Source organism: Protomyctophum parallelum (genome assembly GCF_964188405.1).
Source record: "Protomyctophum parallelum genome assembly, chromosome: 9".
NCBI classification, from domain to species: domain Eukaryota; kingdom Metazoa; phylum Chordata; class Actinopteri; order Myctophiformes; family Myctophidae; genus Protomyctophum; species Protomyctophum parallelum.
Window position 1 is genome coordinate 27,867,532 of NC_139706.1, and position 27,686 is coordinate 27,895,217.

The 27,686-nt window shown below is 42.7% G+C and overlaps 1 protein-coding gene across 2 annotated transcripts in view; it reads left to right on the forward strand.

Annotated features, from left to right (window-relative positions):
- The window catches only part of stard13b (StAR related lipid transfer domain containing 13b), a 64,629-nt gene that overhangs the window by 1,770 nt on the left and 35,173 nt on the right, over positions 1-27,686 (forward strand). Inside the window, exons 2-4 of one of the 2 annotated variants that reach the window (XM_083772453.1) lie at positions 5,786-5,929; positions 7,222-7,374; positions 12,144-12,174. In XM_083772453.1, the coding sequence (XP_083628579.1) occupies positions 5,786-5,929; positions 7,222-7,374; positions 12,144-12,174 (328 nt within the window). Of the gene's footprint in view, positions 1-5,785; positions 5,930-7,221; positions 7,375-12,143; positions 12,175-22,075; positions 22,458-27,686 lie in introns of those variants that run through there. The other variant, XM_083772455.1, reaches the window with a different exon arrangement.

The window sequence follows — 27,686 nt, forward strand, 5'->3', positions numbered from 1 at the left end:
TTGACTCATACCAGCCAGGTTGCCATGGCATGAGGGGGTTCACACAATTGTTGGAACTGGAAAGAGGAAAGCAATGAAGAGATGAATCAAGGGTACTGTCTGGTTTTAGTTTCAAGCCTTCTCTGGAATTTGCCTCATTCTGTGCAGAAGTGCCTTCATTCCAAACCAGCACCTTGTGCGGATGGCACTGAAAAGAGACGGTGTGAATGTGTTACAGATTTGTATTGAATGTGTGCCAGAATAGGGCATCAGTTCCATGCCTCTGTGTTGGCCTGAATTTAGGGCTTAACTAGAAAACGGCGCCACTCGCCAGGCTGGGTTGCCTATCCCGGCAAGGCCTGTAAATTTTGGAAGTCAGTCATAGAAAATGGAATAGATAATGCATGTGGACTGATCTGTGTAGGTTTTGGATAAAATCTGTAGTAACAAATCTTTTGGAATATCCAGTCTGGCACAATGGCTGGGGCATATACGGCGAGTTGCGTCATCGTCCAAGGAATCCTGGTAATTAAAAAATATGTTTGTGTTTATTATTAATTATGTATGTAAACGTGAAGTGGTGTGCTTTGAGGTGGCAGTTAACTTCCTTGGCCTACTGGGAGTGTGTGTGCAAAGTTCCATGGCAATCAGATGCATTCAGGATTTGTGGCATTTTGTGCAAAACTGGCCCCTCCCACAAATTAATATGAAAGCCAATCATAGACAATCAAAATGGGATCTGAAAAATAGGAAAGATTCATCTTGATCATGTGACTACAGAGGTAATGTGTACCAATTTGTGTGAGTTAGACAAAAGCTGAATGGGTAGAATGGTCTGTACTGACGATTTCCTATATTGATAGGTAGCTATCAAGGGCTGGTAGGTTTGTGGGACGGAAGACTGCTGGGCGAGCGCTGGCGCTTTGGCATGGGGGGTCAGATCAACATATGAAATTAATTCTGTACTGGCCATATATGGAGTGTGTCTTGAGTGTACAGGTTTTGATGAGGTCAGATCAACATGGAATGTCAGAACAGGTCAGCTCCATATATGGAGATCTAAGGGTTTGAGGTCAGATGTAGAGCTGCTGGCCGGCTCCATATATGCAGATCTTGGTGATGATCCAGTCTTCTCCATGTATGGTTATCCAGGGTTAAATGAGTCAGTGTCATGATCTTCATATATGGCCACATATGGTGGTGTGGCGTGTCACAAGGTGTGATGTCACGAGGCGTGACCATATATGGAGGCATGATGTCACAAGGCGTGACCATATATGTGGAGGCGTGACTAATGGACGGACGGGAGATGCCATGGTTTTCATAGAAAATGTGACATACTGTCGCAATAAAGAGTCTAAACCATAGCTTGGTGTGTGGGTTCTATCCTTAAACTAGAGTTGTACATGTTAATACATTCTGCCAGGCTCTTCTCTTATGAGGCCATAAGAATAGCACATGCAAAATGTCATACTGAGTGCTTTTGGTTGCTGGTAAGTGCTAACTCTCTAAACACATTGATCCGGTGTCTACCATGCTATGCACACACTGGTCAAGCACACGCCTGGGAGGCGTGACAGCAAAAGGCAGCTCTCTCTCTCTCTCTTGCTTTGTGACCCCAGGCCACCTCCCAGGCCCTTAGACGCCCTGAGAGGTCAGGAGGAGGGGTTTGCTGAGATTTCAAGTCATTCCTTGGAGATTAAGCAGGGAACATCACTTGTCCTCTTGTGCTGAGGTCCATCAGCTGATCCTGGGTGGTCGATGAAGTCAATGGACTGACTGGTGTCTCTTCCATTAATTCCATGTAACTTTGAGGGCTGAAACAGACTCAGCTTAGAAATACATATGTTTTATTCTGAAGGACTGATGCTTATTTTATACTCCTTTGGTGTCGCACACCAAAATATAATATTTTTGGCGGGTGACACCATCCTATGACAAAGTATAAATCTGTCTTTAAGCCTCAGTGAACATTTACGAATACAAAGAATACATGTACACATGCAGGGGGATAAGACAACAGCCTACACACGGCCTCCCCTGCAAGTAACTAGAAATGGTGCAGACCAACTTGTGAAACAAATGTCGACACCCAATCATTGTGCTGGAAGACCAGGGTTTAAGCACACTGGGCACAATATGTGCTGTAGAGTGCATTGCTGGAATTTGGGTGGAAGTATGGATTTTGGGTGGAAGTATGGAATTTGGACGGATTAAGTACCGCTCAAGGAAATGACGTTGACGCTTTAACAAATCTGTTTACATTCTCCGTGTATGAAATAAGTGTTGTGATTGGTCGACAAATATTGTATCCGGGGGAAATAAATCTGACGGATGTTCCGGACTGACATTTCCAGCTATGCACTCTATGCCATATTGTGACCAGGCTTTTGTCTTCGCAGTCGCACATGAGTAAGCCACATGTATTTCCCCTGGATATGATATTGTTCGACCAGGGGCGTAACCAAGCTTCAGTAAGGCTATCCAACGTTGAAGCTGCCACTACCTACTGGCGAAAAGTGGAACTTGCAAATTGGAGGTCATATGACATCTCGCCGAGTCCAATACAGCAGCTTCTGTCCATCTTCAGGAGACAGGAGCTCTTGTTGGGTCCATGCTCAGTGCAGAAGGGTGAAATCAGTTTGATTCTATTGGCTGCTGGCGGAAATGGGTTGGGCTGCTGGATGCAAGGGGGTTGGGCTCTGAATGGGTGCGACATTTCTCTCAGAAGCCGCTGAGGGCTGATTTCACCCTTCTGCATCTTGCATAGACACCAGAGTAGACACCATGGTCTGGCAACCTTTGTGAGGGCTGACCTCAGCTGGACAGACAGAGGCCGTTCGTCTGGTTCCAGTGTCACTAAAATGAGTGATCAACGTCTATAAGCCGCCGCCATCTACAGTACGTTGACCACGTTGACGGCTCTCCCGTTAGCACCCGCCTTCTATGCAGTATGCAGGGGATTTGAACTGTCAGCACATACAGTACACACAGTGGGGATACATACAGCCACACAACTGTAGATGGAGAGGTGCTGAGTGAACACAGATGCTCTTCTCCTGTCAATGTTATACCATGTATGGTATAAAATTGCTATTATATAATATTGCTATTATGAATTGAGCCAAACAAAGTCAACTAACGCTAAAAAATGTAATCTAAAACTGTCTCTATTATTTGACTTGGTATATCATTCACATGCAGAAATGTATTTTATTGTCATCAATCGATTTACAGATTTCCACTTTTCCAGAAGCAGGAGCCCTCCAGGCTGGAAACACATTTTAATCCTTTTTTTCTTTTTCTTTTTTTTTGCCGAAGACACCTTTCAATAGAATGATTGTGTTTGGAGAGAGTGAACTGCGAGGACAATATTTTCAGATTTTAATTCCAGGAAATGAATGAATAGTTTTGTTGTTTATGTCTTTGAATCTCAGTAGCTGTGCAACAACACTCTGAATGGGAGCTTCAGTATTTAATTTCTAATTGACATAATGTCCACATACGTAGGCACACAGCGCACGTGCCCATCCATATTGTACACACACGCACGCACGCATGCAGACACATTCTCATTCTCATTATCTCAATAATGATGGACCAGCAAGAACATAAACTTCATATCTGAATTAATTCTACCGGTAATTCATATTTCTAAGCAGGCTCTGTAAAGATGGCATTTCAAGTGACAGACCATAAAGCGTTACATAAAGATGAAAATGATGATAGAAACGGCTCCTTGTCTGACACGTGACGTGACTACAAGACATGCATCTCGCAGCATTGAGGAGTGAACTGCTTGCACCTGTCTGTCTGTCTGTCTTGCGGGTGCAGACCGGTGAAGACAGCAGACAGGTCTGTGTGTCTGTGCTGTTGGTTCTGCTGGTCCGGAGGGTTTAAATATTATTTTCAGACCAGCCGGACGTTTATAATGTCAATCCCTGTAGTGTAGACTATGTCATACCGATATTGCAGTATTCAAAACACCAGGCAATATGATATCACAATATTGGTATAATATCAATATATTGTTCAGCCATAAGGCACAGTGTTATTGGTTTGTGAATCCATAGTGGGATTGTAATTATTGGTCCTTAGTGCTGCAGTAAAATCTAAATAGATTGTAATTAAATACGTAATGCCCCCCCCCCCCCATTACACAGTACACGCACGCACGCACACACACACACACACACACACGCGCACACTCACGTGACACAGGCATGCACACACAAGCAGCACAATGCTTTCTTTCTCTGCCAGGCCCTGTTCAGATGGCAAACCAACAATGTTAATTTATGCCACGGTGACTGAGGTGCATCCTGCTGATTTATGAGCTTGAACCTCTGGGTCTTCAGACACAGTCTGTGTCTGTTTGTGGACGGTCTATTTATATGTTCTGGGTGTCTGGGGAGTAGTGAAACCCAGTGGCAGGGAATTCCATCATACTCCGTTTGGCACACATGCCTGGACGCCTCTTCATTTGCTCTTTCACCCTGGGCATTGGCTGAATGCATTTGAATAGCATTTCCTTCTGCGCCAGTGGGGCATGGTGGCTGTTGGCTCTTCTGCACTTTACAAGATAGTGTTTTGGGGTTTGCATGTCATTTGTGTTTGAATTTAGGACAGCATAGTAAACCGACAGATGTCTTTCTCTAATTTAAAAGAGTTTGTGGGACTTGAGCAGCTTGACTGCAGGGCCCTGTGGGAGTCGTTAGTGCAATGAGTGACAGCTATAGATCTACTTCCTCTGCCAGTTTCTCACCTGTGGCCGGAGGCACCATGGAGGAATAGAACCCCAGGCAGGAATGTTGCGTTACCCCTGCACTCTGATATCCATGTGTAGCAGACTGGCTCACAGCCTCAGCCTGATGCCTAAAAAATCAAATATCATAGGGATATCCCTTTGGATTAGTGGTTATGATGTTGGCATTCCACGCGGGAGACCTGAGTTCGATTCCTGGGTGTTACACATGTACATGAATTTTGGCTCAGAAGTGGCAGAGACCATCGTAGTGCGTGCGTGCGTGTCAAAATATTATTGGCTAATCTAAATAAAGGCCGGGGGGAGGGGGTATGTTGTTGTGGACCAGACAGAATCCTTCTATTCTGTAGTACATTACACAGACCTGTTATTAGCATGACCATTCCAGCAGCTGCAACTTTAAGCCAAATGTATACTTCATCACACTGCTGTGTTGCTCGCCAAAAATACCACACTTTCAAGCTAACATTGACGCAACACATTGTAATGACGCTTTCCTTTAGAGGAGATATATAAAATGTCCTCTCCCTCGGCTCTCTTCTCAAGGATAGGACAGCCAGTAATAGTAAAAACTCACACTCATGTGAAGTGAGGGGCGTTCTTATCATCATACATCATCACATTCCAGCCAATCACTTTTGGCGTCCTTACTTTTCTTATCCTCACATTCCGTGCCCAGCCAATCAAATCATCACTATGGGGTACACACAACGCTGGAAATGCAATGAATGTTTCACAGCTTCATTAGATCAAGTATCTTATTTCAACAACGTGATGGTTGAAGACCATCATACATTTGAGGTAAACATTTGAGTACATTTGAGGTAAACAAAAGTACATTTGAGGTAAACAAAAATAAATTATGTTAGAAAGCAAATCATTTTGGTCCCTGTCCGTCCCTCTCGCAAAGACAAAATATATCAGATGTCCCTCCTGCTGTGAGCTATTAGCTCGCTCTTCAACAGAAGTGAAACATAATTAACGTTATTCTCTGATTCCAGAGAGATCAGTGTCTTTATTGTGCTTCTTGTTTCTCCACAGAGATCTCCCCATGTCAAGTCCCCATGGTCTGAGTCTATGAACCAGCTGATGAGGAAACTGGACCAGCTCAACCTGGATATAGAGGAGGCCCTGAGTGCCAGCTCCTCCCCCTGCAATACTCCCAGCACCGTCCGCAAGAAACAGGTGAGAAGGCATTTTCAAAATGTTTTATCATGGCCATCAGGTGACTCAAGTTTGTCTGGGTGCTCCAACAAAGAAAATGCACAGCGTGTGCGCGTGGGAAGACGGCAGGAGATTGTGTCCTGTCACTGCACTATTGACTCCTACTGATCGGCCTGAATGCCCATTCAAGGGAACTGGAGAAGACAGCGTGAACCTTTGTTTGTTGCATTCTCCCAGAGAACACTGTGCCTCCATCTCAAATACGGAACAGGAAGTAATCAGTTCATGGGAGCTGCCCCGTGGTGTGGTTGATATGAAGTTGCGCTAACTAGCAATAAGCTTCATTGGTTGCTCCAGCAAAGTCTGTGACTGTGAACATGGAAGTTAGACACTTAGGACTTATTTATATTGTATGTACTGTAATACCAAATGGTGCACACATGAAAAGTATTACTTCTTCAAGATCTTGTAAAATGTGACACTTTTCAACTATAGGCCTACATGACAAAATTGGGATGCCAGGTTTAAAGTGGTTAAACCATGGTTCGGAGTTGGACATGTTTGATCTTTCATGAGTCATAAGCTTGACTGTATGACTTAAAGCTGTTGGATAGGGTTATCTGTCTATGACACTATGGGCTTTGTCTGTTTGCCTTTTACTATGTTACTGACTGGCGTCCATTTTATGATGCAAGTCTCTTAGATGTGATACTAGAGTCTCCAGTGCTCCACCCGAATCAGTCAGAATGGCATGGCAGAGACAAACAGCCATTGTGCTTTGAGGTTCCAACTGGGACCATGTAATGCTGTCCCTAAAAAAGGCTCCTCTCATGGTGGCATGTATCATGAAATATCCTGCTAGAGTTAGCATTTGGGAACAAAAGTGCTCTTTTGGAGTCCTTATGTATGTACCACACAGAGAGGCTGTTGTGTTGAAGGAAGATGTTTGTATGATTTAGTCCATTAGGAATGGTTGAGAGAGTGGTACATGCCTCGCAGGCATCTGCATAACCATCCCAGGCATTCACTATTACTCGCTTTAACTAATGACTAAGGAACCGGGCAAGACAAGACATCTTTACTGGGGTATTTGACAAGGTCATAATCTCTGTCCTCTCAAAGGACAATCCACACATACAGGCTCCTTTGTCTCGTCTCTGTCAGGCTGAAGTGAGAGTGGAGATTTTGTCTTCCCCAGCCGCTGACCTCAGCCTCTTGTTTTCTTTTCCCTTGGCCACCAAAGAGCCCATCCTGTCCTGGTCTCTTCTGGCAGAGAGACGGGTCCAGTGTTGATTATTGTCCTGTTGTTGCAGAGCGATGCTGATTCAAGGACCGCATTAAACCCATCCGTCAACAGCCAAGCCCTCCGAAGATCAGAAAAGGAAGAATGCCGGAGCCACAATAGGTCCCCCACAGCTCGACGTAGCACATCCGTTGGAATAAGAACAAAAAACAGAAAGACAACGGTAAGCTCTAAGGCTCAAAGCCCTTTTCAGTCCTTCCAATTATTTGCTTGACTTATATGTGTTGGAGAACATATTTTGTAGCAAAGTTCTGTCTGTGAGCTCCAGAGTTCCTTGCAATATACAATACTGAAAACATCCTTTCTTTAAATGGGATCTGATTTGGGATTTTTTTGGGTGACTGCCATGACCTGCTCAAAGCGTTTCCTGTACTGCAAAAAGTAATTTAAAGACTGTAACCCCCCCCCCCCCCCCCCCCAATTCAAAGTTCCTGCCTGTTGGTGGCTGGGAAACTTTTCGTTTTTTCACAATTTTCACAAATGAACAATATACCTCAAATGATTGTTCCTGAAAGTATGCTGAGATAGATAGATGGTAGATACAAGCAGGCCAGGTGATTACAACCAATGAATCAATGCATCTGAGTTGTCAAAATGTTATTGTTTTAAACACGAGTATGGTTAATTAAGTAGTATCACCCTAGGAAAACACAATTTAACTACTGACTTCACTATCATGTCTAAGATATCCTACTTGGTGAGGGTGAGGTGGGCACACACACACACACACACACACACGCACGCACGCACGCACGCACACGCGCACGCGCGTGTACGCACACACACACACACACACACACACACACACACACACACACACAATATGCGTCTGTCTAGCAATTCACAATCTCCTGTCTTAAGAAATATTTGAGCTTTGCTATAGGAATATGTTCAGCTTAGGCTTTCCAACACAAAGATGGTGGACAAATCATATACCGTAAATCTTACTATATGCAGTACAGTCCTAAAGGACATGGATGGCAGAGTGTTTACAGAATGCAGACAAACAAATTCATTTGTAACAACTCGGCTTCTCTATACCCTGTCCTCTATATAGATGTCTTTATTTTAAGGGCTATAAATTCATTTGCACTTAAGCAACCGATTTCATAGTCCACCTGTCCATTTTGTGGAACCCATACAAACTCTCAAGAATGGCAACGGCATAAATGAAAATCAGACAGAGGGAGACAGGTGGGAATGATTCCTTTGGCTGTAGTTTAACCTTAGGTATGGTGCAGTTTACATGTGATAAAAATGTCATGTGCGTTTAGTCACAGGCTATGCAGTGCAGGTCATGGTTGAGGTGTCTAGGCAGTCATTGATTGGCTGTGCATTGCGAGCGTGTTTTCATCCAGTTTAGTGAGTAGCAGGTTCTTTTACATTGACCCAGCTAATGATAAGCTCGGTCCCAATGCTCTACAATCCTCAGCTACATCAACACCATCCCCAACACCTTTTAAATGTGGAAATTCTAATGTCATACCAGTCACACTGAGGGCATTTTTGAAATGTTACGAAAGCAGTTTCTAGTACACAACTCGGACAAACATCACCCGCCTTCATTTTAAGGCGAAGTCTCAAAACCAGACTGTATACTGTAAAGTTCTCAGCATTAATGATTTGACAGTGTAGTCGGTTTGTTGTGTTGGGTGAATTTAGTTTGTGTCCCCCTTATCCCTGCATTTGCCAACTGCAGTAAAAGTGAAAAGAATTTGCAGCTCTGATGGATGAACCTATTCTGTAACAGGACCAATGTGGCTCATTAAACTGGGATTCGCTCTGCCTCGGAAAAGGGTGAGCTGATCGGGCCTTGTACCATGGTTTAAGCATGACCTTGTAGAGCTTCAGAATATAGATGGGTGGAGAGGTCAACCACACTGCACATTCATTTTGGCTAGTATGTAAACGTATGTTTTCTCATGCCAATAAAGTTCCTTTGAATTGAAATTGATCTCCCTCTTCTTCTGTCATGGTTCCCTCACACAGACCCCTCTGTATATCTTTGATAATGACTCTTAGTCTTGAGTCAGTATGAAACTCTGAGCAAGAGGGTGTGAGAATGCAATGCAGATTAAATCACAGTTGCAGACTTAAGAATAAAACTGACCAAATGTGTGAGATAATGCTGGTTGCCCTATACTTGGACGTGTAGTTTATGTGGATGTGCATGGATATATAGCATTATATAACCCTCCAGCTATCGTTCTACTTGCATATAGTCAGGCTGTGGTAATGCTAGACCCTTGGCCTCAAGGCCCACATGCAGTCTCTCTGGGGCTATATCTTTCTAGCTCAACCACAGAAGATGAATAAGTATGGTGGTTCACATTCTGAAAGGAAACCCTGGACTGCTAAGCAAGGCTCCGCTGTGTAAAACGTATTGTATATTTCTCTTCTCGTCCTCCCTTGTCTAACAAATATATGTCAGATGGGCAAACCTGCCAAGTAATACATACATAAATAAATACATAATATACATAGGCCTAATAATATTTGAATTAATAGCTCAAGAACTGTGTTTTGGGAAATCTAGGGACCAAAATAATTGCATAAGCAATTAACTTTATACATGTGCATTATAGAATCATGCCAAAATCATGTAACTACTCAAAAGTAATCCAACAAGATTTGTTGAATTTACAGTTTAAATTATAGGCCTATGCAGTTTTATTTCTGCTATTCAATGCCGGTTCAGATGATAAAAAAAGATCTGGTATGTCTCCCCTTTGCTTTGTTACATTGTCATTGAATAGAGACTTTGAGTTGAAGATTCCTGACTGATGGAACTGAGGAATGAGGATGCAGTTCTCTGTCACCTGGTATGACTGTGCTGTTGACTCTCAGGGAGAGTGTCATTTGTGCTGGGAGAGCAGCTATCATTCACCAACACAGACCTGTCATTCCATATAAACATCCTTGTTGATGTTAGCGAGGGTAATGCTCCCACTGACAACAGTCCTGAAAGGGACTCTGCTCTTCCTGCATGGAGCCTGTCATTTGTCGTGACCCGCAACCTTTGACGTGTTCACCATCTGACTGGAATTGTTTGAACTGATGCACTGTCGCTGTATGTAATAAAATGGGGGCAGGATTTAAAGATATGCTTGGACCTTTCCTCTGAGAAAGTGATGTTTTCAACCCTTGTGAAACCTTTTCACCTATTTTGTTCTTGGGAGGACACATCTTCATGACTTTCCTTTTGAAAGTAGGTCAGGTGCTGTCTGTTGAAACTAGCATAGCAGGTCATATCAAGTAACAGTTCCTTCTCAAGAATCCATCACTGTGGGATTGTGAATTCAAGAGCCAATCACTGTACCCCATGTTTGTACATTAAACCCAGTCTTTGAACCTTGTGACTGAAGTGCTTGGTTATGTTATGAAATTCTACTAGGCTGTGCCAAATCTCACAGTCAATAAACAGGAATATTTTGGTAATAACATCAGTGACTGCACCTCATAGTTTACAGAGGCCCCACACATCTGCACATCTTTAGGGCAGAAGTACAAACTCCTCTTTATTACCCATAGATTTGAGTTGTTCTGCTCCAGTTCAGGTGTTTTGCTCTTTCTTAGTCCTAATGGGACAACATGGCTTGACCTGTGTTTTGCCTTATGTATAAAATACCTTTCATGCAATTATTGGTCAGTCAAGTGGCAGTCGTGTATACAGTAGGTCAGTCATCTACAATAGGCCTGAATTGTTGTGGCCATAAATAGCTGATGTTCAAGCTTGTTGAGAGTCTACGGTGAGTTGTGAGTTTGCAGATCTGCTATATTCGCTTCACAACGCTGGCACAAAACAGAGTACATATTTAGCATTACACTAGTAGTGTTAACCTTATGCCATGGCAATACTGAGCAAACCTGATGAAATATACAATGTATAAATAACACATTTTGTAAGGTTAAAGTTTTCAAATTTCAGCCAGAATATTGTTGACCATTTGCCAATTTCCATATATTTTCTGACAGAGGATTTACAGTAGAGGAGAAATCTGCACAGAAGAGTGTACAAATGTAATGCATCCATTTGAAATGGGGGACAGCTAGGAGCCAATAACAAACAAACTGTAAATGCTGCTAGCTTTACACAAGGCATGAAATTATAAGACCTTACGATCACAAACTGCTACTGTACAGTACTGCGTTCACATTGCCCACAGCTGAATAATATATTACTTTGCTATGATGATGATCTCATTATATACGGATGAAAAGAGAAATCATTCCCTTTGTTTTTCAGGATAAGTGCTTTCAGCCAAACTGTCTACAGGTACAGTTTTACATTGTAGTGCTGCACATCATTGTATGGATTAGTTTTACATTGTAGTGCTGCACATCATTGTATGGATCAGTTTTACATTGTAGTGCTGCACATCATTGTATGGATTCAGTTTTACATTGTAGTGCTGCACATCATTGTATGGATCAGTTTTACATTGTAGTGCTGCACATCATTGTATGGATTCAGTTTTACATTGTAGTGCTGCACATCATTGTATGGATCAGTTTTACATTGTAGTGCTGCACATCATTGTATGGATCAGTTTTACATTGTAGTGCTGCACATCATTGTATGGATCAGTTTTACATTGTAGTGCTGCACATCATTGTATGGATTCAGTTTGACATTGTAGTGCTGCACATCATTGTATGGATTCAGTTTGACATTGTAGTGCTGCACATCATTGTATGGATTCAGTTTTACATTGTAGTGCTGCACATCATTGTATGGATTCAGTTTTACATTGTAGTGCTGCACATCATTGTATGGATTCAGTTTGACATTGTAGTGCTGCACATCATTGTATGGATTCAGTTTGACATTGTAGTGCTGCACATCATTGTATGGATTCAGTTTTACATTGTAGTGCTGCACATCATTGTATGGATTCCAAATAGCCACCGTGTCTTTTTTTTGTCTTTCAGATGTTCAGCAAGACGACCAATGCAGGGGCAGGTAAGACATTTTATGTGTAAATAAATAGTGTCCATGTTACAAAATTTAGTTTTAGTCTGAATGGCTGAAGGTCTAGTTTAAGTAAATTATTTAGTTCCAATCACCAGGTAATTTAATGAACACTGGTAGTGTAAAGATATCCATGTTTATGCTGAAATCCCACCCAAATGAAACATTTTTTTTACAGTGCTATGGCTGCTTTGTGAAAGTTGCTATCAGACTTACTTTGTGAATATAAGAAATTCCGGCAAAGTAAAACAACAATACGTCTTTTGTGTTTTGAAAGACAGTCAGTATCATTCAGATCAGATTCATATAATTATTTTCAGAGACTCCTCTGAGCTTTTGGCCTATAATTACATGATCATGAATATTACAAATATACCAGACTGTACTGGGTTCACACTGGTGTCTGGGGCAGTGTTGCAGTTTCCCAATACTCAACCTCCAAAGCCCCAGAGTGTTCTAGCCAGCAGGGTGGCATTGCTCAAGCCTTAAACAATGTGAACCAGAATGACGGCCACAGGTGTCCACGGCCTCCCTCCCAACCGATGTCTAGAGAATGTCCAACCACACCGTCTCTTATTTTAAAGGCCCTGTTATATATTGGTCACTTGACGGCGCACAGTTAAAATTAGGAAGCATGCCAAATCATTGTTTCTGTTTTTGCTGGGGGGAAATATTTGGCCCGCTGTGATGTGGCCCTTGGGGGCAGCTGCAGGATTTGGGTACATGCCATTTTAGGCTCAGGTTGCACTCTCACATGACCTCTGTTGTACAAGATGGTACCACATAAGTGTACAATGTGGTCTGGAAAAATTCCACTGCACTTTCGTGGTTTAGCGCGACTAATGTGCTGCCTCTCAACAAGGTGTATGTGATATGAATCGTGATTGATTGCTGGGCATACCTAATAGTGGGCGGCTGTGGCTCAGGAGGTAGACCAGGTCGTCCAATGATCCCTGGGTCGGCGGTTTGAATCCCGGCTCCTCCTGTCCACATGTCGAAGGGTCCTTGGGGAAAGACACTGAACGCCGCTTCACCTCCCAATGTACGAATGAATGAACCATTGTAAAGCGCTTTGAGCACTTGGAAAAGCGCTATCGAAATGCAATTCATTATTATTCATTAATAGTAATTTTTTGGAAATCCTAAGTGGGGGTGCATGTGGCCATGGTTGATAACTTCAACTAATTTGTCAACACGTCTTTCACTTCCTTAGTATTAAGCAATGCAGGCATTAGTCATTCATTGCCCTGTATTTTCCTATGTGTACCGCCCCCTTTTTAATAGCACACTGTATAGCCACATGGCTGGTGACATACCATTTTCTTTTTAGGTGGGTATCTTGGCTGAAATATATGGGACCAAAAGTGACTGTCGATGTCAAATTAATTTAGACTTCTCACAATCACAATATACTTTGCATGATATAACGAAAATATAACCATGAGGTTATATTTTAGAAAATAGTGAAGCTCTGAGACATTCAAGCAAATCTTTCTGTGTTAATTCATCCATTTGTAACCCAGAGAGAATACAAATGTATGTGTACGAGTAGAGCTAGATGAACACTCAGGATATTACAATATTATGCAACATTTTCCAGCTTGTATTTTCCAGCTGAGCTAAGCAGAGCTCATTTATGACCCCACTATGAGGGGAGCAGATGGTCTGCCGTATGGACTATAACAACAGTGTTCACTTCATTATGATGACATTGTCCAGTGGGTGAAAGCGTGCTCTTTGTATCCAGATCCTAAACACCACAGTGTGAGTGAATGAAAGCCATGCTTCTCTGTGCTATAAAAGTGTAAACCCTGATCATTACCTTGACACGCACGCACGCACGCGCACACACACACACACACACACACACACACACACACACACACACACACACACACACACACACACACACACACACCTTTTTTAATTAACAGGCAGAATGTTCGAAAGTGTCAGTGTCACTGATTGTGTACAAATGGAAACCTTGTTTTTTGAAGGGGCTTTTATGAGGAAATCTCATACAATATTATTTGTATGAAAGTGGATACTGCAGTCTCTCAACAGTGTTGTTGTGGAAAGTAGCAATGCTTTTCTCTGGTAGATAATATAATGAGAGGAGGCAGGAGTTTTCATCTTTATAACCCATGCAGCTTTAAGTGACAATCAAAGAAATAGCAGATGGTGACATTTCACTATTCATTTCTCCATGGATAAGTAGCTAGGTCCCTGTCAGAGTTATTGTACAGTCCAGATACAATAAAGCTCCATTCATCTGTCTGTTTTGTTAATGCACTCTGTAGATGTGCTGCTGTAATAATTGTCAGGTCATTTGGGTAGCAGGCAAAATGTTGTGTTCCAAGAAATCTGCCATTATACAGTGTCCTCAAAGACTAACTATTAACTGGCTGTGTGCAATACAGTACATTCCATTGTACTGGTCACCTTTCTAAACACCTGTCTAGTGGAGAATGATATTACTGAGCTTTGTGTCTAATTCATTATTCCTGCAGCCGTTTCACTTGCTGAAAATAATTGATTTTCAATGTGATTCAGCGATAATTCAGTTGATAATTAGTTATTTTCAGTGAGCGACATAGTCTTATGACAAGGTATTGAATTAGGCTTCAACCAGAACCCTGTCCTAGAAGTGTCAGGCTGCCCGCTCTGGCCCTCGGGATTCAAACAGACAGACGGTGGCCATTTAGAGCGTCTGTGTGAATAAATACGCTAATCTACTTTGACTGTGGAAATCTCACTGACTGGAAGAAAACAAAGAGGTAGTTCTCTGAATCTCTGGAGGAGCTTCTTTTCTCTTATTAAGACCCTCTGTCCCTCACACCTCCATGTGAATGACTCTTGGGGAAGCACTCCAGAAACTTGGCTTACTTCCCTGACCAGAAATAAGGGAGGATCTTTTTGCGTCGTCTTTGAAATGTTTTGGTTGGTGTTGCCAGCATTTTTCCATTCCCTTAGTAGTGTAAGAAATGTCACATTGTGATTGATTACTAAAGGCAGCTTGCTGGTCCTATACTGACTTTGATTTCAGAACACTCATTCAAGTCTCCGGCTTCTATAATGGCATGTCATTTGCACGCACTATATTGTATGATTAAATAGCTAGTGGAATGCATTAAACCTTTACACTAATATCCTAAATGTTGCTAAATTGATAGATTAACACTGAAGATTTTACTGTGAATTAGATTTTTATTTTATTGACTTTCAGTGAACACAGTGAAACATATATGTTATAGTATAATAAGTATATGTTTTGGAATTATTGTGTGACAGAGGTAAAAGCATTTGCCAAGTATTTTCCCATGACTCCCATAAGATTGGTCAATGTGAGCATTCATCTTTGTGCATGTGAAACGACCCTTTTGTAGGCCCCATGTGTGTATACAGTACTATAAAACACCCGTGCAGTTACGGTGGATATTATATAATGTCTGAGGTTTCTAATGTATTTCAACAATGCTGCCGTGTCTTCCTTCAACCGTCGTGTGTTCCTCCAGTGCTGTTCAGCTGTTCTCCCAGGCCCAGGCCCCATGTCTCACCCAGGGTCACTGCGTCCCAGTGGTTTACTTATGGCAAGTGACCCCAGACAGCTGCAGTCTATCTCTGCTCTGTCTGTGTCTCTGGAGGCCTGTCTCGGGCCTGCTGCAGGGATATGCACACCACAAGGGCCTCGTTGCATTGAATGTTGGAACAGCCTGTCACCTGCACGATCATAATCAGAACACGTACAACAAAGGAAGTGGGTGGATAGGTTGGGGGGTGGGGCAAATTGGTATCAGATGTTGCTGAATGTCTAGAGTTATGAGAAAGGATATTAAGTCTACCATATTCTCTCTTGGATTCTATCCTCGCTGCTGTTTTCTTCATGAAATAAGTTAGCGTACAACTTACAACTCCATCGGGAGTGTAGCCCTCAGACCAGGGCTATTAGAAAATCTAAAGTCGCATTAAAATAGGCCTACACAGTGTACTGAGTGCATTGAATGACGACTGCAGTCGGTTAGTTTTCTTTTCTTTTGCCTTTCAGACAGAACCTTGGCTCAAAGAAAAGGCCTTAGCTTAGGCAATGGCCTTAGAGGACTGAGCTTTTCCCTGGCCATGATGACCTAAATTTTTTTTTCTACTCTGTGACTATTCAAATGCCGGGCACTGAAATATCTCTATTTGATGTTGGTTTTACGTTGTAGTGCGGAAAAGCAACTTTTCATGTGATTATGCTGTTATTTTTACTCCCACTTACTTCCATTGGTGAACAGGTGCCAAATCAATGACATCACAAGTTAAATGTATAAGTCAGTCGTCATGTGTAGATCCAGCGTAGACTATAAAGGGTGCTGCTGGCATGGCTAGTGCATGAAGAATTCCACACGTGGAAAAGATGGAAAATGACTTGTGGTTTCCTGAGTGCAGAGGCTAGCTTGGCTGTTTGACAGAAAGAGAAAAAAGGGAGCCTGCCTCGTAGTATTTCGAGACTTTCCTCTGTAAGTCTGTATATACAGTAATTTGTCAAGGTTGTGAAAACATTCGAGAAAATGATTTGTTTAACTTCTGTACAAAAAAACGTTCATTGTTTTCAGTGTGATTTCAACACATAATTGTAGTTAATAATGCCTCGCAGGCCCCGGCCCACACTGAATGACATCATCATGATGTTTAACAACCCCTGCCAGGTTTTCATTTAATTTATTGCCATGGTAGAATTCTTCTGGGTTGGTTGTGCAACTTAGTGTCTACTATTGATGCAGCATTTGGTGCAAAATCTATGTCCTGTTTTTCAATAGGGAAACAGCTTTATTATCCTGAGTACCAATTACAACCAAGCTGCCTATTAAAAGAGAACCAGCCAGTAAATATAATAAACGACTTCCTTAGGACAAATACGGTGAGAGACTTGGTGTGTGTGTGTGTGTGTGTGTGTGTGTGTGTGTGTGTGTGTGTGTGTGTGTGTGTGTGTGTGTGTGTGTGTGTGTGTGTGTGTGTGTGTGTGTGTGTGTGTGTGTGTGTGTGTGTGTGTGTGTGTGTGCGCGTGCGTGCACGTAGCATACATGTCTCTTCAGGAATTTGGGTCTGGGTTTTGTAAACTAGCTGCGAAGGCGCTGTGGGGTAGCCCAGGCTGTCACACAAGCGATGTGTGTGAGTGTGAACCAGCACAAAGACTAACAGGTTGGTCCAGCACTCAGCTGCCAGCCAAGAACACAAGCAGAAACACAAGCTAGATTTAGCAAGGAATTGCAGATCCAGTGGGTCACAGTACATCAGATATTTGCACAGGAATGTAACTGAACAGTCAACATTGCGACTGTGTGTGTGTGTGTGTGTGTGTGTGTGTGTGTGTGTGTGTGTGTGTGTGTGTGTGTGCTGAATATGAAATCAAGTAAATAATGCGAACTAATGGACTGTTATTTAATCATACCACAGCACGCACGCACCACACACACACACACACACACACACACACACACACACACACACACACACACACACATACACAATCTTTGTTCAGGCCAAGACTATATCTGTCTAGATATAGTAACCACATTGGCTGTCTTACTGGTCTCCCATCGTTCCCACAAAGACCACAGAGATTCCAGATGTTGTGAGGAGGCAAGCAGTCTGCACTTCCAGAGCCTGTTCTCAGTGCCAGGAGTACGCAGGGCATGGCTCTCACATATAACACTGCACTTCTGCAGTGAAGCAAGGTTGTGTGTGTAACCACCACGCTGTTCAACATCTACACAGCTTTCCACTTCCACCTGTATCAGGATAAAGGGACCAAAAAAAACAACAATGAACACCAATGAAAAGAGGCAGTGTTTCAGCGCAGTGTACCACAACGGCTTTCTTGTGGGTTTTAGATCGGATTAAACAATTTGACGCAGTAATCACAGACCAATAAAAGACAGAGAGAGTGCAGACTTCCTGCTGTCTGGTCCTACACCTAGGAGGTTTGTTTGTGTTTTAGTTGGACTGAGCACAATACCTATAGTGTACTTCATACTGATTTTAGCAGCACTGATACCCATGGATTACATTTAAGTTTAGGTGGAATCAGGAAGGTGATCTAGAGATCTAGTTCTGAAATTGGAAGGTTCAGACGTTTGAATGTTATAACAGCCTTCTTCTTTGTGTGTGTGTGTGTGTGTGTGTGTGTGTGTGTGTGTGTGTGTGTGTGTGTGTGTGTGTGTGTGTGTGTGTGTGTGTGTGTGCGCGTGTGCGCACTCGCACGTGCACGCGTGCATGCGACACGAAGGGCCTTTGATGGATGCTAGTTTTAGGTAGCTGCTTGTCATCTGTTTTTGTCTGACTGTTGCCAGTTGTTCTCTTAGGGCAGGGCTTTTCTTAAAATAGATCAATGCCATTCTTTAGTTAGTGTGTAATATAAATAATATGAATATGAAGCAAGACATGAGCTTCCTATTGGCCTTGTGTTATGCAGGTTTACATTGTTCCCCTAAGTATTGCATACAAAGACTTTGTCAGCCTCTCATGTCATTTGACATCTGTCGTAAAAGCACTTTCTCATACGCGCATGCACACACACACACACACACACACACACACACACACACACACACACACACACACACACACACACACACATCCTCAGCGTTAATTTACCCATAACGGGTCAATTTAGCAATACCAGAAATGTAATCACATTCATACATTCAGGGCAGTTTCTTCTGTGTGAAAGGGTCTTACGTTCTCTAAATAAAATAATAGAAACCAATAAAAACCAAATCATCATTGTTAGTGTGTATGTGTAAGAGAGAGGGAAAGGGATAAAGGTACTTGTGATGTGATTAAATCCTTACTGTTCTAATGAGGACCAGGTGCTGAATGCTGTAAAGGTTTTCCCAGGGATTTTTGTGGGGGAATGGAGCGTTAAACCTGACAGCATTACATGCTTTGTCATTCCCCTCTTTTACAACAATTAAACAATAGTCATGTACGCTTGTCGTGTCAGCTTTACATTCTTCAAGCCTCTTTATACAAAATGTATTTGAGCCCTTGGACCAGTCACGTATACAACACATTTATGATTATCTAAACTAACATTACTTTTGTCTCGCTTAATATTGTCATGCAGGCAGCCAGGTTATGCTACAACAGGCATAATGTAGATTGGCCTAACCATAATGGCCTATTATCCAGAGGATGGTTCATTATTCAAAATTCTACTCGCTGTATGGATCATCTGTCGTCTTTTGAAAAACAGAGATGACTGGATCTAATTGATTGTCAGTAGGAGATTAACAGTTCCATGAAGGACATCGTCCGCTGGCAAGGTAACCATGACGTTATAGCTGTCCCCTAAGCAAACAGAATTAGTGGCCAGTTTAAAGGATGGGGACCGGACTCTGTGTAAGCAGAGCGCGGCTCCTCCTTCCCCAACCCCATAATCTAAACCCAGATATACACCACATGTGGGACTCCTCTGGAAAATGAACTCGGCTTGGGAATATATGGTCAGGAAATTTATAGCACATGCCTGGGACGAGCCTTCAGGGGCCAGGGGAGAGCTCCCCGAGCCTTGTTTCCATTAGGCTGGGAAGTGTAATCTCCCAGACTATTCAAGGGGCCTGGTGTGGGACCTCCTGGCCAACAACATGACCCAATCACAGACTAGAAATCAGTTTCCTCACATCTGGGATTTTCCCACTGCAGCTATCGGGGCAGCATTCCACATCAGTCACCGGACACAAGCATCGGGCGCGAGCACACACACACACACACACACACACACACACACACACACACACACATGTGCGTGCGCACGCACGTTATGGAATCTGGCAACTAAGTATACAAATAAATGTTTGTGTATGTGTGTGGGTTGTGCATTTGTGTTAGTGTTTGTGTGACAGAGAGAGTAAAAATGAGAAATAGACAAGAGAAAGAGAGAAGAGAACATATCTCTGGAATATATGGCAGATTTTCAGGGAAGGAAGAAAGTTGGTGTTTTCTATTTCTAACATTGTCCGGCCAAAACAAACATGTGAGTGAGTCAGTGAAGGCAAACATTCTCAAGCTGATTGACATTTCCTCTTCTTGTATCTGCTATTACTTCCACTATTACCTAGGCAGTAGGCACTATACTCTTTTAAAAGATAACAACAATCTCTTTCTTTGAGGATGAACACAACCTCTAGTGTAACACTAGCGCAACACTTTCATGTTGTTACAAATAGATAAATGAACACTCAGGATTTTACTGTGTAAGCTTGCTTGCCTCTTTGGTGATTGATGCTGAAAGAGGTCCAAACCTGCCATCTCACTCCATACATCACTTTTACTCTCTTTTTGGTTGACAGGTATGGCGTTTGTCCAGTCTAACCCTGGATTCCACACCCTGTCAGTCACTTAAGAGCTGTAAAGATGAACACCTTGTTTACACAGCACTGTCATCCACATACACTCATTCATTATCCTTCTTTCACCCTATCACTTTATATCAGATCATTTTATTTTGAATGGACAAAATGTGTTTTATCAAGCTGCTTTAGTGAAACGCTTAGTGTCAAAAAGAAATTCTTCTAAGAAAGGAGATACACACTGTGTACTTGTGATGCAATTATTGCAAGTGACACTGTGTACAACAAAGTATAAACTGGTCTTAACTTTCGTATTATCACCGGAAAATAATAGTCTCCTAAGACTTTTCTACTCTTCTATCTATTGAAACAGGTTCTCTAGAGACTAGAGTGCGTGCGTGCGTGTGTGTGTGTGTGTGTGTGTGTGTGTGTGTGTGTGTGTGTGTGTGAGAGAGAGAGAGAGAGAGAGGGGGGGGTGCATCCAAATATGCAGTTTTCTGTCCTGTAAGCATAGACACTAGACAAGTGGGGCTGAAAATAGCATGGCAGTCACCGTCACCCGGTGAGAGGTCACACTCTCAAACACAAATGGCAACACAGTCATGAGAGTATGAGATCGACCATGTCCTCTTTAACATGTTTCTGTGTTTGAGTAGGCTACTTTAACGCATCCCTTGTACAGTATATTGTCTGGCATAAACGTTGTTTCAACTGACTGACCAATATATTTTCTAATCCCATTCAGTTTGAGGCAGTTTCCTGGTTGGGTAACTTCTGACACTGCCATAATTTCACTGGAAGATAGATAGCCAATACTGAGCAATAATTGTTTCCATCCATACAAATGGCCATTGACAGCCACACATTTTACTACAGTGTGTGACATTGTAATATAAATCAGCCATCCACGACTCTGTGGCTTAGGGCCGATGTTGAAATGAAGTAGCCTAATGCTCACCAAGCCATATGGAGGTGGGCAAACAAAAGTCAGAGGAGCTCAACTTTCATTTACACTAATACCAGTGAATTCCCATGAAAGCAATATGGCTGATTTGATTTCAAAACCTTTCAAAGGAAAGGTTTTGCAGTTATTTCCTATAATGATTATGGAATTATTATCCTACTTCCTTTCCCAAAGATGTGGTGACTACAGTAGGCCTAGTAGATCATATTTTCATTAGTCTACTGTTATCATCATCTCTTTTATAAAATCACACAAAAGCAAATGCGGTTGAACATGGAGAGGTCAGATTAGTTCATATTTGATTCTAAATTGGTAAGCTAAATAAATAGAGAGAGAGAGAGAGAGAGAGAGAGAGAGAGAGAGAGAGAGAGAGAGAGAGAGAGAGAGAGAGAGAGAGAGAGAGAGCATAAGAGTAGAAAAGGACAGCGAGTGGGGGGAGTTGGGGGTGAGTGGTCTTTTAGCCTTGCATTGCCTACTGTGTGGATGAGTTTGGAGCCACACACACACACACGTCACACACACACACACACACACACACACACACACACACACACACACACACACACACACACACACATCTGGTCTGCACTGAGAAGGTCTACCTCTCTAACTTGGTTCTGCTGCTTATTCACTTTTAGCCTGAAGGATTTCCTATTGGGATATGAACTCGATTATTTTTCAAAATTCTGAGGCAGAGGACCACGGCAACCAGCGTTTGAGGACCATCCAAAGCCACAGTTGCAGAAGGCTAGTCTATAGTCTATCAAGAAATTAAGGTGCGCTTTTTACGGGACATCAGTCACATAACGGATTGTGAGATAAGAGGATTTTGTTATTATGACCGAGTCAAGGACTTGCAATGACATCTAAACGAAAGTCATTGAAGCTCAGGCGATCTTTCAGTGAGCAGTTAAGGAACTCCACGTCCAAAGCTTGGGATTTACTATGGAGAAACATCAGGGAGCGGCGGCTCGCAGGTCAGTATCCTAGTAGGCTGAATATCTCTTGTACAATGTACAAAATGTAAGTTTATTGAATATAAATAGAATTAAAAGATAGAAATGCTAAAAACAAAAACAAAATATTTAAATAAAACACTTTGCCTGGTAGGCTGGGCATTTTTATGGATTCAGCGAAATTAATAGACTACCGTACACTGGGCAACTTTACCAAATTCAATGCGCCGGACATGTTTCACACAAATACACAAATTCTATTTTAAAACAAGTAGGCTAGGCCACGGAGTGGCGCTGATGCTTCACTCTTACTTGCAACGCACACAAGTAGGATAACCTGCCATGTGTAACTGGCATTGCGACAAATTAATGAAATTATCAATACAATGGGACAGTTAGCGCTAGTTTATTATGCTGTTGTAGCCTAGCATGTGTCGGCAGGTACGATGCCGCTGACATTCTGACAAAGACGTGTTTAAAATTGGTTGCAGCCGGTGAAAGATGATTGTGATCAATTGACAGCCTGACAGGAGTTGGTTAGGTTTATTCGTGTAATTGCAATATTGACAGTAAAACACGATACTGCACAGTGCACACTAGACTATGGGATACCTATTTCATTCGGCTGTTTGTGTTAGTAATTACCCAGGTGACAGGTTCTCTGTTTTGTGTGTGTGTGTGTGTGTGTGTGTGTGTGTGTGTGTGTGTGTGTGTGTGATTGTCTTGATTGATTGAATAGGCCTATTTATTAACAGTTTGCAGAATTACAGTAGCCTACATTTCAAGCACAACTCAATACAAAAACTGTTAACTGAGTGGACGACACCATAAAAGCATTAGGCCTACACTTGTTTAAAATAGGGCCCACCGTTTTCAATTCATCAAAACATTTAGACATAGGCCTACACTTCTATAGCCAAAGACAGGAAATCATAAAGGCAAAAAGGGAAAAAACATATAGAGGGGGGGATTCAGATTTTAGTTTCGAATTGCAGCCTTCCGTAGGTGCCCTTTGAGAGCGGTTTTGAAGGAGTCAAGGGATTTGCATGTCTTAATGACTGTTGGTAGGGCGTTCCACATTTTGGTGGCATAGGAGCTAAATTAATTTAGTCCCTTGTTAGTGCCGAATGTGGGTTGCACATGGTTTGTTGCACTCCCTCTGGTGTTGTGGGTGTGGACTTCATTGACATTAGCGATGTCCCGATACACTTTTTTAGTTTCCGATCCGATTCCGATCCAACAATTTCTGTGTTAGCCGATACCGATACTGAATAGGCTACCGATACCAGAGTGCTTTTTAAAAAAGTGCAAAGTAGGCCTACTGTCTGTAACTTAAGTTCACTTCAAACAAGTAGGTAGGCAGCACAATTTAAGCAGCTGTACAGCAGCTAGTACCACCACCAATATGTACCACCACCAATATGTCCAGCAATAATGTTAAAATACAATGTTAATATGCCAATTTCTTTCAATCGCCCATCGTCTGTCCAAAGTAAAGTGAGAACAGCTCACTGCAGGTCGCAAAAAGTCACAAGCTATCAAGGCGCCTCGTCCTGCCTGTTTTTGCAGCTCCGTTCGCTAGGCGTTGAGAGCTTGTAGATAAGTCTGTTTCTGCAGCGCAGCTGCGCAGCCAGGGTAACTTTCTCCCTTGCCTCCCCGCACCGGTCCGTCGGAGGCTCGGCGCGGAGCCCACAAGCTGCTGCGGCCCGGCTGCTGCTGATCTACAAGCTCTCAAGGCATCGCGTCCTGCCTGTTTTTGCAGTGCCGTTCGCTACGCGTTGAGAGCTTGTAGATCTGTCTATTTTTGCAGCGCTGGTGTCGGGGTTCGTTCACGTTGTCAATAAAAATAACTTAGATTACAGGCAGAGATGAAGTTCAATCAGTGGGTTGATTCAGTAGCTACACGCTAAGCTAACGCTAAGCTAACGAACCCCGAGCCTACACTAACACTAGTAGACTGTTTTTTCCCCCCCGACTTCACGGGTGGCGCATTGGGATTGTGATGAGACACGAGACAGCAGTGTGCATTCTGTTGTGACTGTATATTATTAAACTGCATGGGTCTGGACTCCGGAGCGTAAACAGTACAGTAGCCTCCCTGGCTCCCTCGGCTCTGTGGTATCGGATTGGTGCGGGCGTACTTGCCGATTCCGATATGACCAAATAAGGGCATATCGGAGGGCATTCCGATACAAGTATCGGTATCGGGACATGCCTAGTTGACATTAAGGAAGTATTTACACAGGTACATGGGTATCTTTCTTGGTAGTGTATCGAATCTTGTGGACCAGACCCATTGCAAGATGCTGTACTGTTGTCAACCCTAAGCCATTCCAGCCTGTCAAAGTGGGCAGGGGTGAGGTTCGGGGAGAGAGGCCAAGTAGAAGCCTGACCAGTTTGTTTTGGGAAGTCTGGAGCCTTGTTTTAAGGGCCTTTGAGGTGCTGTGTTACCTAGAGGTGCATGCATAGTCGAAGAAACCTTGTACGAGGGCTCCTGTTAGGGTCTTCAAGGTGTTTTTGTCGACCAGTGAGGAGATCCTGTAAGGGAATCTTGTTCTTTGGTTGACTTTTTTTATTACGTTGGTGGCCATTTTATCACCGGAAAGATTTGCCTCCAGGATGGACCCTAGGTAGGTCCACTTATCTGCCTTGCTGATATTACTACTAGATCCACAGAGGATGGATTCAGTTTTTCCCAGGTGTAAAGATAGTTTGTTATCCGTGAGCCAGGTGCAGATTCTACCGAGTTCAGAGCTGAGCTAGTGCCTTTTCAACCTGCAGTTTGTTCCTGTCAGAGACCAGCAGTGCTGAGTCATCTGCAAACAGGAACAAGTTGCAGTCACAAGTTGATGTCGTTTACATAAATTAGGAACAGTAAAGCCCCTAGTATGCTTCCTTGTGGAACACCACAGCTCACTGGGAGGGGAGGGGACAGTGTTCCGTTCACCTCCACCATCTGTTCTCTACCGGATTGAAATTCGTTTTTTTTGTGGCAAGATACTTTTCAACCTGTTCATAGACTATTTTTTCCTTTCGAGATGGAGCTAAGAATAGAAATAGGGCTGTAGTTGCCAGGGTCTAATTTGCTCCCTTTCTTGTGCAGGGGGGTTACTTTGGCCAGTTTGAAATCTAGGGGGACCTGTCCCTGTTTGATGGAGAGGTTAATTATGTGGGTGATGATTGGGGCTATAGAGATGGCTGAGTCTATGAGAAATTTGGAAGGAATATTGTCATGGCCAGTGGCCTTGTGGGGTTGAAGGGCACTCAGGATTTTTTAAGTACCTCCTCAGTTGTTACCATTGCTAGTTTAAAATCATCTTTACAAACACCTAGGTTTTCGTAGGTTTGATGTGCTCTACACCAAAACGCCCAGAGTGGGAGGGCAGTTTGTTAACCAGCGTTGTTGCAATGTTTGTAAAGAAGATGTTTAAGTAGTTGGCTACGTCAAGTTTGTCAGTGTCGTTCGATTTGATGTTTATGTTTGTAAACCTGGTTTTTAGTTTCTGGCCGCAGCCTAGCTGGTTGTTTAGTAGTTTCCAGAGCTCCCGAGGATTGTTTTTGTTTTCCTCAGCTTTATCGTTGATAAAGTGAATTTTTTTGCGGATTTGGTTTTTAGGATGCCCAGTTGGGTTTGGAGATCAGCTTGGACTTGCATTTTAGAAGTTCAGAGCATTTTTTGTCTGGCTTTTATTGCAGTCAGTATGTCAGAATTCATCCATGGTTCAGAGCGGGTTTTGATGGTTCGCAAAGGAGCTGGTGTTTAGTGTTTAGCCAAGCCATGCTTCTTCGACTAGTGTGCTCCTGAGCTCATCGGACCAATCCAGACTCTCCAGTTCAAGGTTAAAGACCTCACTATAGGTTTTGAGGTCCCTAGAAATGACTGTTTTGTGACAGCTAGACTTTAGTTTTTGTTTTTTGAGGGTACAGAAAATCATAAAAGTATCACTATAAGCCTGCATACAATAACACCTTTCTTGGAGATTCTGGATTGGTCCGAGGTCAGAATGAGATCAAAGACAGTTTGAGTAGAATCACACACTCTTGTGGGTTGGGTAATTAGCTGACTGACACTATGCAGATCACAGAACCTACTGAATGACTTGAACACAGGTGCTTCCTTACGTTGCATGTCTGTATTATTGTCGCCAATCAGGATTTTCTCTACACATTCCTCCCCAGCTAAGCACCCCTCAAGTATATCATAGAACCCATGCTGGTCAGGCGGTCTATAGACGGTGCCAACTAATACTGATTTAGCATTTTTGAAAATTAATTCAACCCACACAGTTTCAATGTCATCATGCTGCAAGTCAGTATGAGTAATGTATTCAGTGTCTTTGTGAATATACATGCACACACCACCAACATGTCTGTTTCTGTCGTTTCTGATGATTGAATAGTTCTCTATTTCAACTTCAGGATCTTTGGTAGTTTTGGTGTGTGTGTGTGTGTGTGTGTGTGTGTGTGTGTGTGTGTGTGTGTGTGTGTGTGTGTGTGTGTGTGTGTGTGTGTGTGTGTGCGTGTGCGCGTGTGCGCGCGCAGCAGTCGTACTCAGACAGCAGAGAGCTCTAGGACTCAGAGCTGCAGTCGTACTCAGACAGAGAGCTCTTTAGGGGCATTATATCATAATATATCAGTTTATTTTCTGATGCCAGTGGTGAGCGCACTGCATGGCGTGCTCTGCTTGTGCACTAGTAGGCCACTGGCCATACATACATGGCCTACTTGTGTGCAAGGCGCAAGTTGGCGCGCGAGAGAGAGAGAGTGCATTTCTAGTTTAACTCTGCCTTAATAAAGGCAAGACTCTCCCGGAATAATGTCACTTCATTATGTCAGCACTGTCATAGAAGTTTCATTTTAAATATAAGCAGGGGGGCACATTATTATTTTTGGCTAGTACTCAAAGGAGCACCTGTACGTATTACGTATATTATAATTTTTTCACGGTGCATTTTTGGCATGCAGTGAACTCTAGTGTATAAATGGTCATGCAGAGCAAAGCATCTTTGACAAATAGATATTTGATTTGATGTCTATCTATCTAGATATTTATCTAGATAGTGTCATCTGTGTTGAAGTGTGACTGTGAAGGATCAGCATAATATAATTTGTGTTTTTTGATACTACATTAATAGAACTGTGTGTGCTATTATAATAATAATATGTGAGAGGGCGTTCTTTACTGTGATTATGGGTGGAATGACGGTGGTGATGTGGCTAAGGATGAGATTCAGGGTGGCCTGGCGGTTA